The sequence below is a fragment of the Nakaseomyces glabratus genome, chromosome G, assembly GCF_010111755.1.
Source record: "Nakaseomyces glabratus chromosome G, complete sequence".
Classification (NCBI taxonomy): domain Eukaryota; kingdom Fungi; phylum Ascomycota; class Saccharomycetes; order Saccharomycetales; family Saccharomycetaceae; genus Nakaseomyces; species Nakaseomyces glabratus.
The window spans coordinates 836,234-852,664 of NC_088957.1; the positions used below are offsets into that span (position 1 = coordinate 836,234).

The following is a 16,431-nucleotide window of genomic DNA, read 5'->3' on the forward strand; positions in this document are numbered from 1 at the left end:
GTGTGTTTTAAATCTTTTGCTGGTACAACACAAGACAGCTATTTTCCTTTGTGTAGAATGAACTTGATTCAGTGAAATATGTGTCCAGTCCGATAGCACATGGTGCCTACAAAATGTACTTGTATTTTAGTTTTTAGTTGAATATAGACTTATTTATTTACTCAGTTTTGTTATATTTCTCTTGGATGGCTACAGCCACTTTATCCAGCTTGAATTTTCTTGCAAGTCCCCATTCCAAGAGCCAATAAGGGACCAAAATGTGGACAAAGCTCATGATAGTAGCAAATCTACCTCTGTAGATGTCAACGGGGTCTCTCGAGCTCAATAAGTCTTCGACAACTTTCTTAGCGTATACATCGGCTGGCATTGGGTGATTGTCCTTTGCCATAGTTTGTCTGGTGCGGAAGGCATCAATGCCTTGAGGGAACTTGTATATGGACCCTTCTGGAAGGTCTCTCTTGTCAGCTATGTCAGTTAGCACCCCTCCAGTGATAGCATTGATAACTCTCACACCGAATGGTTTCAATTCCAAGTGTAAAGTACGGGCATACTCATGGATAGCAGCCTTGGTAGCAGCGTAGATACTTCCAAAGGGTAATGTAGAGAACCCTGCGATGGAACCCGTAAAGATCACAGTACCTTTAGCATTGATCAAGTACTGGGCCAATTCACGGGTCATATTGATGTGGCCAAAGACGTTCACTTTGAAACATTGTTCCATAACATCATTAGAGACATCCAGAGCTGGAAATGTACAACTTTGGCCTGCATTGTTGTATAAGATGTCCAATTTCTGCTCAGGCAGCTCACTGGCTAGGAACTCCTTGAATTTTAGGACTTCATCGAGTTCTGAGATATCCAGATGGTGAGGAACAATCAACTCCTTACCAAAAGAGTTAACCAGAGGCTCGATTGGTGCAGTTCTTCTAGCACAGGCAAAAACTTTGAACCCTTTACGTGCTAGCTCTTTGGTGACCTCGTAACCAATACCGGAGGACGCACCGGTGACCACAGCTACCTTTCTTCTTTGTGTTTGAGACATTGTTTTTGTGAGAACTGTCTTGTTTGATATTAGTTTTAAATCTTGCTGGCACTAAATTTACTTCTAGTGACTGAATAGACGTTTATATACAACTGTCCCTCGTTGGAGTTGTTGGAGAACTTTCCTGTCTGGCAGTACCAAGTCAGGATTTTTCAGATTTTGATTGTTAGGCTGCCGAAAAGCTACTATCCCAACCCTTTAAAAAAAAAAGAAAATAGCGATTTCAGACCCAAGTGGCCTCGATGAGGTAACAGTTCATGGGGATTAAAACCGACAAGTTAGGAGTTCTACTTCCTGAAGAGCATAAGATTATGACGAAACTCGGGGTTCTAGGTATATAGGGATTTCTTTAACTTGAACTTGTGTTTCGGGGAATTCTTTAGCTGTCTTGCTGAGATGACAGGCCTCACAATGATATAAAGAGTTGAGGTGATATCTCCTGACCTTCACCCCGCAAATTAATGTAATAATCATGATGTTATTGATAGTTTTGTTTGACGTTCTATTTGGGTATTTTTTCTCTTTGTTGAATAAAAAATAAATACCATTTATGTACAAATAATTTACTATATACGGACTATTTTATTTGGGTTGCTATCATCAGTCATCTCGGAGTCGGAATTAAGGAATAAAATTATACTGGAATAATAAAATAGAATAAACTTTGAATATGGAAACAAAAATTGTGCAAAGAAGCAGAATTTGCTTTTTTTTTCTTTTTTTGATAAATAGCATTCCTCTCGTAAATGAACCTGTTTAAAAACATTCATTTATGTTATTTCGTCCTGGAATAGGATTTCATGAAGGGTAAGTAATATACAAAATTAGAGGGAACTTGCCATCTATAAAAAATTTCAACCACTCGTTCAAGATTCGTTGAAGACATCCTTCAAGAATGCTTCTTCTTCTGCCAAGTGCAACTTCTTGTTACCGGCAGCAACAGCACCACTTGGGCTTCTACCACAGTATCTTACAACATTGTCCTTGTACTGCTCAGTTTCCTTCAAAACAGTTTGTAGTCTTGGAGCTACATAGTTCCATGAACCCATGTTCAATGGCTCTTCTTGACACCAAACAATTTCTTCCAAGTTTGGATAAGAGTTCAAAGTATCACGCAGTTGTGCGAATGGGAATGGATGTAGTTCTTCAATCTTTAAGAAAGCTGTAGTCTTGTCACCCAATTGCTCACGCTTCTTGTGCAAAGCAGTGTAGACTTGACCACTCATCAATACCAACTTCTTGGTTTCCTCTTTGGTACCGATAGCCTTGCCGTGTTCAACGTCTTCTATTATCCATTGGAAGCTACCTTCTGTGAATTCAGACAAGTTGGATCTTGCCAATGGGTGACGCAATAGTTGCTTGGAGAAGAAGAGAACCAGTGGTTTACGGAATTGACGGTGTTGTTGTCTTCTTAGAATGTGGAACAAATTGGCTGGAGTAGTTGGGTAAACAACTTGGTAGTTACAATCTTGGTGTTGTCTTTGTAGCTTTTCAGGAGATGGGAAGTATCTTGGGTCTTCATTTGCCATCTGCAAGAATCTCTCCAATCTACCAGAAGAGTGCTCTGGACCTTGACCATCGTAACCATGAGGTAATGATAGAACTAGACCAGAACGTTGCTTCCACTTTTGCTCACCACCAGCAATAAACTGATCGATTATAACTTGCGCAGTGTTGGCAAAATCACCAAATTGCGCCTCCCAAACAATCAAGTTCTCTGGAGAAGTTAAGGAGTAACCATATTCGAAACCCATAACACCATACTCAGATAAAGATGAGTTAGCAATAGTGAAGTCTGCTTGCTTATCGCTTAGGTTCTTTAACGGAGTGTATGTGGCTTCAGAGGCTTGGTCGTGCAAAACCGAGTGACGTTGAGAGAATGTACCTCTTTCGACATCTTCACCCGAAACTCTGACGTTATGGCCTTCCAACACTAAAGAACCGTAAGCCAAAGCTTCACCAGTTGCCCAGTCAATGCCTTCACCGGTTTCGACAGACTTACCTCTTTGATTCAAGATTCTCTTCAAGTTTCTGTGAACTTCAAAGTTTTCCGGCCAAGAAGAGATAGTCTTACCGATATTCTTTAATATATCTTCTGAGACCTTTGTTGGTTCATGTGGTAGAATTTCAGTTGCTAGTTCTTTTGGAGACTTGAAATCCTCCCAAGCGGCAGTTAGCCACTCTCTTGGTGTTGGAACGTAGTCCTTTGCCTTTTCAAAAGCTTCTTCAAACATTCCCCACACCCATTTTTTGTGCTCTTCTATGTCAGATTTGCTGAAAGAGCCCTCTTTCAGTAGCTTATCGGTGTAGACATCAATAACGGATGGAGTCTTAGCAATCTGCTTGTACATTAGAGGTTGAGTAAACGAAGGCTGGTCAGTTTCGTTGTGACCGTGCTTTCTCCAACCAACCACATCAATAATGGCATCAGTGTGGAATGTTTGTCTCCATTCAGCAGCTAATCCAAAAATGTAAGTCACTGCTTCGACATCATTGGCATTGACATGGAAGATAGGAGCATCGATGGCTTTTGCCAAATCTGATGGGTATGGTGTGGATCTGGAGAATCTAGGATCGGTAGTGAAACCGATTTGATTGTTGGTAATGATGTGAATGGTACCACCAGTGGAGTATTCTGGTAAGTTAACGAAACCCATTGTTTCATAAACAACACCTTGTCCAGCAAAAGCGGCATCACCATGCAGAAGAACAGCCAATGCCTTCGACTTTGTCTCTAAATCATTTTTGGCGTGTAAGATGGATCTAGTTCTACCAAGGACAACAGGGTCTTGGGCTTCCAAGTGGGATGGATTTGCAACTAAGGATAGGTTGACGTACTTACCAGAAGTTGTTGGTCTTTGGTAGTTCATACCCAAGTGGTATTTGACATCACCAGAGCCCTCGACGTCCTTCTTTGTTGTGCCTTGGAATTCTGAGAAGATGGATTCGTTTGGTTTACGGACCACATTAGATAGAACATTCAATCTACCACGGTGAGCCATACCCAAAACAACATCCTCGACACCCATCTCGACAGAACGGTCGATCAAGGTCTTAATACCTGGGACGACGGCTTCCAGACCTTCTAGACCAAATCTTTTCTCATTTGGAAATTTAGTCGATAGGAAACTCTCGAAAGAAGTAGCCCAAGTTAGTCTATCCAAGATTTGTCTTTTTTGATCAACTGTGTATTGGTAAGGGGTAGGGATTTCGATTCTTTCTCTTAGCCACTCACACTTCTCCTTGGATGGGATGTGGGTATATTCGATACCGTAAGAGGTACAGTATAGTTTTTCCATGTGCTCAATGATTTCTCTAAGTGTCATGGACTTCTTGCCGTCCCTGGCAAATCTAGGCAAAATACCTGGACCCAAGTTGATTTCTCTATCGAGATCACGCTCGGTGAATCCGTAATAATCTAGGGTCAATTCCTTAGGGATAGTAGCATTCTTGTTGCTGCCGAAGGAGATGCCCAGTGGGTCGATATGCGCTTTCAAGTGACCTCTCACCTGGTAAGCTCTACACAGCAGCTGTACTTTCAAATGCACAGAGACGTTCTCGTCGATGTTAGATCCGGATAGAGTGGATAGTGGTGCCTCGTGAGTACCTTGTGGCGAGCCCAACAGGATAGGTGGGGCCTGGAAAGCCTGGGATGCAGGTATCTTCAAGTCCTTCATGTTCTTGAAGTAAGCATTCCAGGAGGCATGAACCGAGGATGGGTCCTGCTGCCAGGCCTGGTACATTTCGTCAATATATGCTGCATTGGTAGTGTTGACAAAGTTGTCCTGGGACGCATATGTCCTCACAGCAGTGGCCCTGACAGTGTTCAAAACTGTGCGCTGCTGCAGAACCTTCCTGTTGGCCAAACGCCAAGAGGACGACCATGCTTTAGTTCTCAACATTGTGGTGTCTCGCTTTCGTTTTTCGTATTCGTGTTTGTACGGCTATAAGTAAACTTGTTTTTAGCGTTGCAAAAGGAATACTTCCAATTCTTTGAATAAATTGTAGTGTTTTCCCTATAATTTTCCGCTGGTATCCTCAGTAAGTCATAAAGAAGTTCGCTGGGGAGGTGTGACTAGTGGGCACCAAAGTACTGGCGAAAAGAGTCCGTCCAGTATTTATACCCCGGAATCCGCAAGAAGATACTAGCCCCTTCTGTCCGGTTAGGCCAGTGCCAGTCCGCATTACTGGAGCCCATTACTGGGAACCCATACCTACATTGTGATTGGACATGTCTGTGCACTGAACCCCGATGTCTCGGTGATTCCCTCATTGGCAAAAGGTCGGAATTAGCTGCTCTTAGTTGTTCAGCTCCCTTGAAAAGTCACTTCGGCCTTCTCATTGGTCAGAATCGTTTCTCACATGACAAAAAGGAAAATATTCAAGTTACCCGGCCATATTTTAATAGGTTGCAGGTATATCATAGCAGTCAATATAGTCATTGTATTTCGAGTAATAGTGGGCACCTCTGCTCTCCAGTGTGGGCACAGCTTCTACAAGAATGCCTTAAGTTCATTTACGTGATCTACTAGTACAAGAGACAAGAAATATATATATGAATAAGCTACTTGGGAAAGAGAAGAGTGAATGTGGTAAAAAAAAATTGAAATCCATTTTGCGAGCGAAACATAGGTGACTCTGTATTTGCTGAGATCCAATAATGTTTGCTCTAATGCTCACTTTTTGAGCATTCGAAGTTTGTTATCCTCTTTTTTCTCTCTCTGGCCTCTGGGTGCTAATATACATAAGCAATTATACATGATAAATGGACGATTATAAAGAATGTGATGATGGGGGGGATACTCTTGATGGCTGAGGCATGATGATAGAGAGAGAATTCATAACAAAAGGAAACAACTTCGAAAGAAAAAAAAAACTAATGTGAATAAATCATAGCCACCAAAAGGAATCTATCCCAACACATTCTTCATCCATGTGAAGAAACAAAAATTATATAATTAAACTGCAACATGACCTTGACCAATAGGTCGTGAGAAAAAAAAACTAATGTACAATCCTTAAGAAGCGAGCTCTATGTTTGAAAAGCTTACAAATCTTCTTCGATGAAACCCTTGTGGGAAACGTAGATACCATCCAAAAACTTACGGATATCCTTGTTTCTAACACGGCAGATTTGTTGGACATCAGCAGCATTTTGGGAAACGTCTTCGACAGAGTTACCGGACAAGACCAATTCATCCTTTTGAGCAGTGGAGAATTCGACATCGACACCGTCTCTAACTGGGACCAGTCTGACCTTCTTGTCACCCAAGAAGTTTCTGATTTCAATGAACTTCTTACCGTCCTTGTCAATGGTGTTAACATTGATTGGGAAATGCGCGTAGACGTATCTCAACTTGTACTTGTAACCCTTGGTGACACCGGTGATTAAGTTGTCAACCAAAGACTTAACAGTTCTCAAAGCGGCAACGTGCTTTCTGTCACCGTTGTGGACGGTAACCTTGATCAACTTCTCGCTGACCTTGGTGAAAGTAACATCAATGTGCTTCAAGGACTTGACCAAGGTACCTCTTGGGCCAGTAACCTTAACAACTCTGGACTTGATGCTGACAGTAACACCTTCTGGGACTGCGATAGATTGTTCGGTTTGAATGTACTTCATCTTTGTATATTATGGCAATTGGCTTTTGTTGACTAAGTTCCTAAAAAAAAGGTGAAGAAAGGAAAATGTTACGTAGACTGAATTAAGTAAGCCTGTTAAACATGAACTTGCAAACCTTCTTTTCACTTGTCTTTTTATACCTTTCCAGTTTGCTGAATGAAAAATTTTTCACAAAAAAATTTTTCATTGCGTGATTGTTATCACTTAGTACGTTTTTTCTCTTCGTCAGGTATGAGGACAATGAGCATCTGAGGGTTCTTTAGCTTATAGTACATCTGTAATTGTGATTTAATTAATAGTACAACATGTATTTGTGAGCGTGCAGTATACGCAAACAGTAAAGAGATTTCTATATATCATATATATTCATAACATTAGAGTCTCCAGCCCATTTTTCAATTATAGAATGTTAATTAGTTTGGTGTGCTCGAGAGGCTTTGCCCGGAGGGGTGGAACGTCTACCTTGTCCAATTTAGTGTTTGGAGAACCAGGTATTGGTGAATTCGTTTAGCTTCTCTGCGTCATTGTATACCCAGGATCCTTCCTCGTTGTAGAATCTGGCGTTATCAAACATGGTCTGAATGTCTTCCTTAACATCATCTAGAGACTTGTAGACACCTTTTCTTGCGTTCTTCTGAATAACGTCTATGGACAATGGCTTCTTAATCAGTTTGTAGTAATCTGGGTATTCCCGCTTAGATGGCAAGGTCTCAAAGATGGAGGTTAGTGGGTGCTCATCGGACTCATCTAGCTGAGAACGCATGTCGTCTACTAATGTATCCACCAGCTTCTTGGTCTCGTTAATGGGTTGTTTAGGGGTTTTTACTTTGATTTTCGCAGATACCTTCTTACTTGAAGCCTTATCGGTTTTATTTGTCTCAGTATCGTTCTCCTCCGGAATGCTTTGGTCATCATTTTGTTTTAACTTCAATTTGATCTTCAGTTTAGGCTTCTTCTTGTCTGGGCCTTCAATGATCTCAACAAGATTTTTAGGTTTCTCAGATTCAACAATCTTGATGGTTCTCTTTCTACCCTTTCTAGGAGAAGCCTTTAGTGGTTCTGACGTAGTGCCATCATGGACAGGCTCTTCAGGTAACTGTTCCGATACCTTTACATCATCAAGAGCACCTCTTCTTCTCCGACCTCTTCTACCCTTCGCTTGTGTTTGATCAGGTTGAGAGTCGTTCAGTTCAGTATCACCACCGTTTTCAACCGTTTCTGTAACTGCACCATTCTCTTCCATCTTTGGAGTTCCTTCAACTGGCTCCTCTTCAATATTTTCGCTGTCCAATTTCTTGGCTCTATTTCTCGTTCTTCTCTCACGAGCTTCACGTTTTCTCTTGATAACATCTTCTAGTGTACTATTCTCGTCCTCAACAGCTTCCAAAAATTGTTCTTCAGTTAGACCATCATCATAGAACACACGTTTGGTGTTACGCATTCTTCCTAATGCGACAGGTTCTGGTTTCAAATGTTTTTCGATATCTTCAGTGAATACAGAAGGCAGTTCATCTGTTTCGATAAGTCTGGTCTGGGGAGCATTTAAACCGAGTTCCTTGGCGTGCTTCTTCTCCATCTCAATTCTCTCTTTATCCATTTTATCAAATAAAATCTTCTCGTCGTCAGAACGGGCTAGAATATCATTCAGTTCGTCATCGTCAAGTTCAGCCTTATCATCATCATCTCTATTGGATTCGTTTTCAAGTAATCTTCTCAAGAACTCTTCTTGCTCCTCAGCAGTAGATTTGTTATCAAATTTACCAGCTTGGATAACTTTACCGTCAATATCTAGCTTCTGCATTGCCCTTTCCAATATGACTTCTTCAACGGAATCAGTTGTGATCAATCTTAAAATACGCACTTCATTCTTTTGACCAATTCTGTGCGCTCTATCTTGAGCTTGTAAATCTTGATGAGGATTCCAGTCTGTGTCAAAAATAATGACCGTATCAGCAGATTGTAAGTTCAAACCTAAACCACCAGCTCTTGTCGATAATAGGAAACAGAAATATTCTGAGTTTTCGACGTTAAATTCTTTTAACATATCATTTCTATCTTCTGCTTTCGTACTACCATCAAGACGCATATACTTTAGGTCTCTCATTCTTAAAAAGTCCTCCATAATATCCATAACTTGTGTCATTTGGAAAAATATTAAGACTCTGTGACCAGTCGCTTTGAATTTGGGTAAAATACGATCTAATAGTTCGAATTTACCAGCTACCCTATATAGCAAATCACTATTGCCCCTAGAAGGATTTACGACAGCTTCCACCTCATCAAATACAAAAGGATGATTACAGATTTTTCTCAATTGCATAATCTTGTTATTCAAACCTTTAATACCACCCTTTGTGGCACCTTCAGTACCTGCACCAACAAACAGAGCATTGTGTTTCAACATTTGTTGATATAGCTGCTGTTGCAGCCCAGATAGTTTACATTTAACGACCTTCTCAACCTTGTCAGGTAGATCCTTCTCAACTTCTTTCTTCAAACGACGCAGTAAGAATGGTCTTAAAACCTTATGTAGTCTTCTGATAACTAAAAGGGTTTCTTCTTCGGTTAATTCAAGTTTCTCTTGTGTACCGGTGTTTGCGAAAGGAGTGTTAAACCAATCTTCAAATGTTTTAGCTGAATTGAAAATTTTTGGTAGTACAAAGTTTAGCAAAGCCCATAGTTCCGGAAGATTGTTCTGCAGAGGGGTACCAGTTAGGATTAATCTATTCCTTGTTCTATAATATTTTGTAATTGTAAATGATAACTTAGAATTTGCGTTCTTCATTCTGTGACCTTCATCAATAATCATATGCGACCATTCGTGCTTAGATAATAATGCCTTGTCTTTGATGATGTATTCATATGTCGTTAAGAGCACGTCAAAATTACCTGATCTAATCTTATGTTGAAGCGCATGTCTTTGATTCGGAGTACCTTTGTAAATAATTGTTGTAAGAGATGGAGCCCATTTCTCAAATTCCAGTGTCCAGTTAGTAATTGTTGATAGAGGAACAATAACCAAATAAGGGCCAGGTTCCTGCTTAACCTCGTATAGATATGTAATTAGGGAAATGGATTGGATTGTTTTACCTAGACCCATTTCGTCCGCTAAAATGCCATTCAGATGATTGTTATATAAAGATACCATCCATTCTAAACCTCTTAATTGATATTCTTTTAAGGTACCACCAACTAGAATAGAAGGTTGTTTTTCAATTTTCTCTTTAATTCTATGTGCCACCTCGTAATAATCAATCTTCTCTCTGTCTTCGTCATTGATCGGAGTGATTTCTTCACCTTTTAAAATTTTAGTTTCATTTTGTTGAACTCTAACGGCTTGAGCAAGAGAATCCAAGAAAGAGTTAGTTTGTCTCAACAATTGCGTAATTCTAGTATCTTTTGTCTGATCAAGCAATCTCAAATATGCTTCCTCATCATTCGATTTCAATGCTTGCAGACGTTGTTTGGCAGTTCTTTCAATCCTCTTTTGTTCATCCCTTTCTATTTGCCCATGTAGGGACATGCAGATTCTTCCGAATTGGGCACATCTATCGCTTCTTGACCATTCATTTTCCTGTCTCTCTCTAATTAATGATAAAGTAGTGTTGACTTTTTGTAAATGCAAGTTACGCTCCTTTTTACGCTTGTCCAAAAGGTGTTGTCTCTCTAGTTCTTCAGCGATCCTAGCTGTCTGTGGAACAATGACTTTACTTCTCACCTGAACAGACCTTTGTGCTGCCATTGTAAAAGGTGAGTCACGTAGAAATGGTATGGAATGGTGCGCTTGGCTGGCAACGGTGTTAATCAATTTTTGTCTAATTGACTTCTGTTTTGTTAGAAGTTTCAATGATTTCAACTCTATAATAGCTTTTAGCTTATGCTCATCAATCTTAGATGGTGCATCATTCTTTGAGATAAAGTCTAGACAGTCGTTTAAAGAGTACGTAGCCAAGTTACCTGGTAATCTCTCTAACTCAAAAATCCTTTTAGCAATCCTCGTCGATATAATTTCTTCGGTTTCTCTATTTCCTAGTTGGTTTTTTAAAGTTACAAGCGTGAAACTATCTTTCATACCTAATAATTCAGCGTTTTCATCCAAATTATATGCCAGCTTTATCTGTTTAATAAGGTTTGTGTCAGTGGGATGATTAGCTGAAACTGTCTCCTCATCTTTGAGGAGATCCTCTGGCAATTGTAGATCTCTCTCCAGTAATTGCAATGCTAGAACTTGCTTTCTCAACTTTTCACTATCATATTTACTTAGTGAGTCGCGTAAATCTTGTAGTTCTTTTAACCTGGCGTTAAATTCGTCCTGTTCTTGTGTAATTTGGGCAAAGACATCCTCTATAGCATCTATCTCGACCTTGTTGCTATCGGGACGCGTGATAATGGCTCTATACCTGAATATCAGCTGCTCCAATTCCTCGGATGACCGTGGTTTGGGTATACGCAATTTCAATTCCTCACTCGGGACCAGATCCTCTTCCTTTGGCACAACGCTGTCCACAGCCATTGGCATACTCAGTGTCTCAGACATGTTATAAATCGCTAGTGAACCTAATAAACTAGTCTGTTTAGTCCGTTAGTTATCAAAGTAGACTGAAGGTCAACAAAAAAAGTGCGCTTGATAGTGACGTGGTCCTATCCTCAATTATGCATACACTGTCAATACTTTTGGCAACTGAAAACACTCCAATACAGTATAGAAAATTAACCGCTCAGCTAGCCAAGTTTCTTCCTCTTCCAGTCGTGACACCAGAAGTAATAGTTTGGCAGTTTCTTTGTTTTTCCAAAATTCTTAATTTTCTGAACTTCCATCAAGGTCGTTCGTTGTACATGATGGTGTCTGGTGAAAGAAAAAATTTGGCCTTCTGCGAGACTGGGCGTATGCGATTCAATGCTCGATGAGCTGTTGCGATGAGCTGTTGCTAAATGGGTTATTAATTCCTTGGTAGTCATCTATATTTTCTGATCAGTATATTTAGTCTTGTAGAGGTCCGATTTACGGTAATATTGATACTTGTAACAGGGTGTTTTGCTATCGAGGTAAAGTAGGCTATAAAGCGGGAATCAGTACAAACTTATCGAAAAGTTCATTTCATACAGGATGGTTTCAAAGAACTCTAAAATGCAAGCCACGCTGGCTGTGAACAGTGTGTTGGCGTCTTTACTGCCCGGTGCTGCGGCTATTACTGGGTCTAATAAGAAAGTGAGCAAGCCCAGAGTCGCCAAGGCCCAGCTTATAGACATGAATCTGAAAAAACGGTTGGAGTTACAAGAGAAGGATGTGTACCTTGAGAAGAGGAAAGAGAAAAGAGCGCGTAAGTCTACTCTACGGAAGAGACGGGAAGAGGAGTTTGAAATGGAGCAAAAGGCGAAATTACAGATATTAAACAAGCATAGAGAACAGGGAACTTTAACTCAGAAGGAGAAAGCATATCTGGATGAACTAGCTAAGAGAAATACCAAAAAGCTGAAATCCTGGGACTTGGAAGACGATGTTAAGGAAGATTTCTTAGAGATACAAGCACAAATTTTGAACGATACCAAAGAATCCAGCAAAAGAAGGTCTAGCAAGAAGAAGAACAAAAATAAAGGTTTCAAACAAACCTTATCGTCTAGCTCGAAAGTACAGGATCATAGATATCCAGGTCTTACTCCAGGTCTTGCTCCTGTTGGTTTGAGTGATGAAGAAGAATCCAGTGATGACGAGTAGAGAAATATCTCTTAGAAATGATAAAAAAAAAGTATCCTTTAGTTTACATACTGCATTATTTATATACAATAAATTATCTTAGCATTGTTAATAACAGAAATTTGACTCTTCTGAACTTCATCTCAATTTCTGATTGTATCAATATGTTGATTTCTGTTGAATTATATTTAACCTAAACATAAAACAACCGTGACACCAATAGATGTCTTCTTGGCAAACCTAATTAATAAAAACTGTTGAGGTATAAATCAATACAATATCTTAAAAATACACTGCATAACTAAATTATTCAAAAGGTACTTGGCCTAACTCAAAATATGCTTGTCTAGTATCTATACACTGCTTACGCACTACACGTTTTTTATCAGAAAGTGGTTCCAACAGCCCATTTATGATATCTTGCTTGTAATTCAGGCAGTAATTTATTGGTAGATGTTCTGTCAGTAATTGTAACAATTGTAATGCTGAAAGCCTGATCATGACTGTGTTATATTCATCGACCTTCACTAGGCTTAATAAAGATGGAACAAGACTCTGAATATGTTCCGCAACTAACTGATGATGTTGTTCAGTACTGTCCTTCAATGTTTCTAGAGCAGACAATCTCACCTCCGAGTTTGGCATGTCTAATGCTTGTAAAAGCATTGGCAGAAGGTCTTTCATAAAAGGGCTCACTAATTCGGATGGTGTATGCTTCAAAATCAGAGACAGCGCAGTTAAGTAGTTACATTTAATATCCATATTGTTTGAGGTTTGATATAGAGACACTAACTTCAAAAATATACCACTAAATGTTCTTTGCTTGTACAACAATTTGATGTTATTATTCCAGGCAATACCCTTATATTTCTTAAATGACGTAAAATCAATTACGAAGACCTCAAACAACTTCGAGACCTTTGTACCAATGACATGATCACTTAGCATGGCAATAAAATTTTGTAATATATCGTCAGAGTACTTTGAGTTTTTTGCAATCAGACCCTTTGATAACCAGATCATCACCTCCAAGTTACAATAGCTTCTGTCTTCCCAGTTCAAAATCGACAGAATATAATCATCGTCTAACCATTTATTACTGAGTGCTAATAATATTTCAAAGTATCCAAGCTTTTCAAACTCAGTCATGGTGGAATCAAAACCACTCAGTAAACTTTTTACTTCAGATAATATTTGATCAGCTTGAGGGAACTGAATTTCCTTGGTTAGTGCTTGAATAATTTTTGAATATGTCATAGACAACCTGTTAGGCTGTTTAGTGATTGAATGCTGCTCTATAAAATACTGGCTAGCCTTCTCAACTTCAGTTGCAGCACCAGTTGTCCCATTACAGAGATGCATAAAATAGAAAATATTTGATATCAAGGACAGATTCAAGTCATCATCCTTTACATTAACACCGTCAGCTAACACTGCGTACAAATCATTTTCTATTTCATGTTTTAGAAGTGCACCATCGCCTTCCTTAAGTAAAAAATAGTTGTTGTCATATAGTGAATAAATGGTAGAGAGAATCAGGAAACAGTAATCAGAAGATCTTCTTGCTATACTAGCAGATGTTTTACACAGCTTTTTTGTCAAAGACAAAATACTCTCCTTCACTAGTATATGTCTAGAGGTAGTAAAATCAAGTATAATTTTCAATAATGTTTCTGCCAAAATCAATGTTTCATCATGGGCAATAGAAGCTTCATCTAAAGCCTCCGGCAATAAATTTAACATCCTTGTCAAAGCAACTTCATAAACAATATCCTCATAAAGTTCGCTTATCGACTTTAAACCTTCTAAGCATGCATAATAAATGTTCTTATTCGAGTCAGTCAATATAGTGTCTGTTATATACTGCACAATTAAGGATATCTCCTCCCTCTTCAAAAAACCTTTCATTTTAGCCATTTGTGTAAATTTAATTACAGACAGAGTTCTAACAGTCACCTCCAATTTTGAACTACTGGTCAATGCCATACCTATTATCATGAGTAGCTCATCTTTGTATTCTTGCATTTTATTTTGACATATTTCAGAATTCAAAGATTCTTTCGAGAGAACACCATAAACTTCCATATATGCATTGAAGAAAAAGGATAAATTCATTAAAAGATATTTCAGTTTTGTTGTTTCAGAAGAGCTTTCAACAAATAATGGGAATGATCCAGCAATAGCATAGTTAAAATTGTACTCATTACCGCTTGCGATCGAAGCCAGGATATTACAACTTTGTTTCAAGTCCTTTTGATACTTGAAATTATTTTTCAATTCATCCAAAATATGGTCAAAGTATTTTTGGAAGGCCTTTTGATCAAACTGTTCTAGAACTACACCTAAAGCTTTTAAAACATCCAACGCAGCTCTATAATTTGATTTTATTTCACCTTTGATTGATAAATTAGAGACTGGATCCAACATTGTATCATCACCATCATCATTGTTTTGCATAATCTCAAACTTTAAGCCGTTCCATAGGGGCAACCAATGCTTCAAGCAATTCTCACCACCATAACTTTCAATGCAAGCCGCCATTGTCAACAATGTATCATTTTTAACAGCTGGTGAAGTAGCGGTAAGCTTGTCTATCAAATTGCCAAACGCATCCTCAGCAAACAAAGGTGTGGCTGAGATTGCTGATCTTAAGGCAGTCTTCAAGTCTGCATTAGTAATTTTATATGGATCATTTTTTGGTGGTTTAAAAGTTATTGGGAAATAACAAAACAGAACATCAAATAGTTGTTCGCCATATTTCACTGTGTATTGGCTTAGGTGCTTTGTTATAGTTTCATTCAATTTGAACGAAGAGAGCAAATTCCTTGGGTCCTTTTCACCTGTTGCCACATGAATATAAGTTGCAATAAAAAGGTGTGCTAAAGATTCGTTTTCCTTCAATTGATCCTCAAACCTTCCATAAAGTGTTACCAAAATATTGAATGCAACATATCTCACAGCTGCAAGAAAATTGGTGGGAACGTATTTATCTTGCAAGGTCTGCAAAGTTTCTTTTGCCTGCTGAACAACAAAGAAGTTGAATGAGGATAACAGCTCTAAAGCAGTAAGAACCTCTCTCATTAACTCGGTATCATCGATTTTAGACTGAAAGAATTGGAACAAAACTGCAATTTCATTCTTAGACAGACCATCCTTCGGTAAATGAGCGATAATACCGTTTAAACATTGCAAAGATTTCTTCCTCTCACCGCCATCTTCAGATACAATATAATCCTTCAAACTGACAATGATGTCCAATAGTCTCAAAGTCTTGTTCTTCACTTTCTCCGACAGCTGAACTGCACTTGCCTGTGCCCTTTCATCGTTGACACCAGCATTTGCCATGAATGTCAGGAGATCAGTATCCATTGTGCTTATTGATCTTGGTGTGATTTCAAGAGCTATAGCTTCCAAAAGAGTATACAAATAGACTAAAGCAAACTAGCGACCATTTCAAGTCCTATTTGTATGAGTTAAGATGTAACTACCCACAATTAATCAATTAGTAATCACCAGCTGTTCGGACTCATCTCATCGCTCTTTTTTTTTGCAGAGAGAAGAAAGAGAGACATGAACAGCCAAAAAACTATGTAAGTTACACCAAAGAAGGCAAACAAACAGCTGATCAACAACTGCTTGTGTGTATACATTTAAAACATATGCAAAAACACATGAAAGAGCTAGTTTATATATGGCTTCCAGATTGCTGCCTATTAAAACTAGCATGCCAAGAATAAGTAACTCTCACCTATTTGGAGATAGCCTAAAAGCGTAGTAATGTTGCCAGATCTTGAAGAAAGCCCTCAGGAAAATGAACAGTAACTCTTGATACAAGTAGCAATATGCTTTATGATCTTATTGGACCAGCATTTCAATCTCACATTGTACCAAATTAGTCTCATTACTTCTCTCTGTAATATATTTGCCCACGATATCTCACACGACCAGGCTGATCCGAGCCAAAATCTGCGGGCCGCAATGGATCAAGTCAAAGTTGACAGTGATAACTGGGGATATTTGATCTCATCGCTACTGGATAAGCTACGATTGCATTTGGTAGACTAGGATCTC

General features: G+C 39.0%; 6 protein-coding genes across 6 annotated transcripts; 1 reads left to right on the plus strand and 5 right to left on the minus strand.

Annotated features, from left to right (window-relative positions):
• Positions 1 to 157: 157 nt before the first annotated feature.
• AYR1 (acylglycerone-phosphate reductase) lies at positions 158 to 1,042 on the minus strand (the record flags this gene model as incomplete). Its single annotated transcript, XM_446740.1, has 1 exon — positions 158 to 1,042. The coding sequence occupies one exon, from the start codon at positions 1,040 to 1,042 to the stop codon at positions 158 to 160; it is 885 nt and encodes a 294-aa protein (XP_446740.1).
• Positions 1,043 to 1,908: 866 nt separating this feature from the next.
• KGD1 (alpha-ketoglutarate dehydrogenase KGD1) lies at positions 1,909 to 4,944 on the minus strand (the record flags this gene model as incomplete). Its single annotated transcript, XM_446741.1, has 1 exon — positions 1,909 to 4,944. The coding sequence occupies one exon, from the start codon at positions 4,942 to 4,944 to the stop codon at positions 1,909 to 1,911; it is 3,036 nt and encodes a 1,011-aa protein (XP_446741.1).
• Positions 4,945 to 6,089: 1,145 nt separating this feature from the next.
• Positions 6,090 to 6,665, minus strand: GVI51_G08569 (60S ribosomal protein uL6; the record flags this gene model as incomplete). The annotated part of the gene is made up of 1 exon (XM_446742.1): positions 6,090 to 6,665. One exon carries the CDS (start codon positions 6,663 to 6,665, stop codon positions 6,090 to 6,092), a length of 576 nt encoding a protein of 191 aa, XP_446742.1.
• A 472-nt stretch (positions 6,666 to 7,137) lies between these two features.
• Positions 7,138 to 11,202, minus strand: STH1 (RSC chromatin remodeling complex ATPase subunit STH1; the record flags this gene model as incomplete). Its single annotated transcript, XM_446743.1, has 1 exon — positions 7,138 to 11,202. The coding sequence occupies one exon, from the start codon at positions 11,200 to 11,202 to the stop codon at positions 7,138 to 7,140; it is 4,065 nt and encodes a 1,354-aa protein (XP_446743.1).
• Positions 11,203 to 11,772: 570 nt separating this feature from the next.
• Positions 11,773 to 12,381, plus strand: RRT14 (Rrt14p; the record flags this gene model as incomplete). Its single annotated transcript, XM_446744.1, has 1 exon — positions 11,773 to 12,381. The coding sequence occupies one exon, from the start codon at positions 11,773 to 11,775 to the stop codon at positions 12,379 to 12,381; it is 609 nt and encodes a 202-aa protein (XP_446744.1).
• A 285-nt stretch (positions 12,382 to 12,666) lies between these two features.
• MET18 (Met18p) lies at positions 12,667 to 15,729 on the minus strand (the record flags this gene model as incomplete). Its single annotated transcript, XM_446745.1, has 1 exon — positions 12,667 to 15,729. One exon carries the CDS (start codon positions 15,727 to 15,729, stop codon positions 12,667 to 12,669), a length of 3,063 nt encoding a protein of 1,020 aa, XP_446745.1.
• Between the last annotated feature and the right edge of the window lie 702 nt (positions 15,730 to 16,431).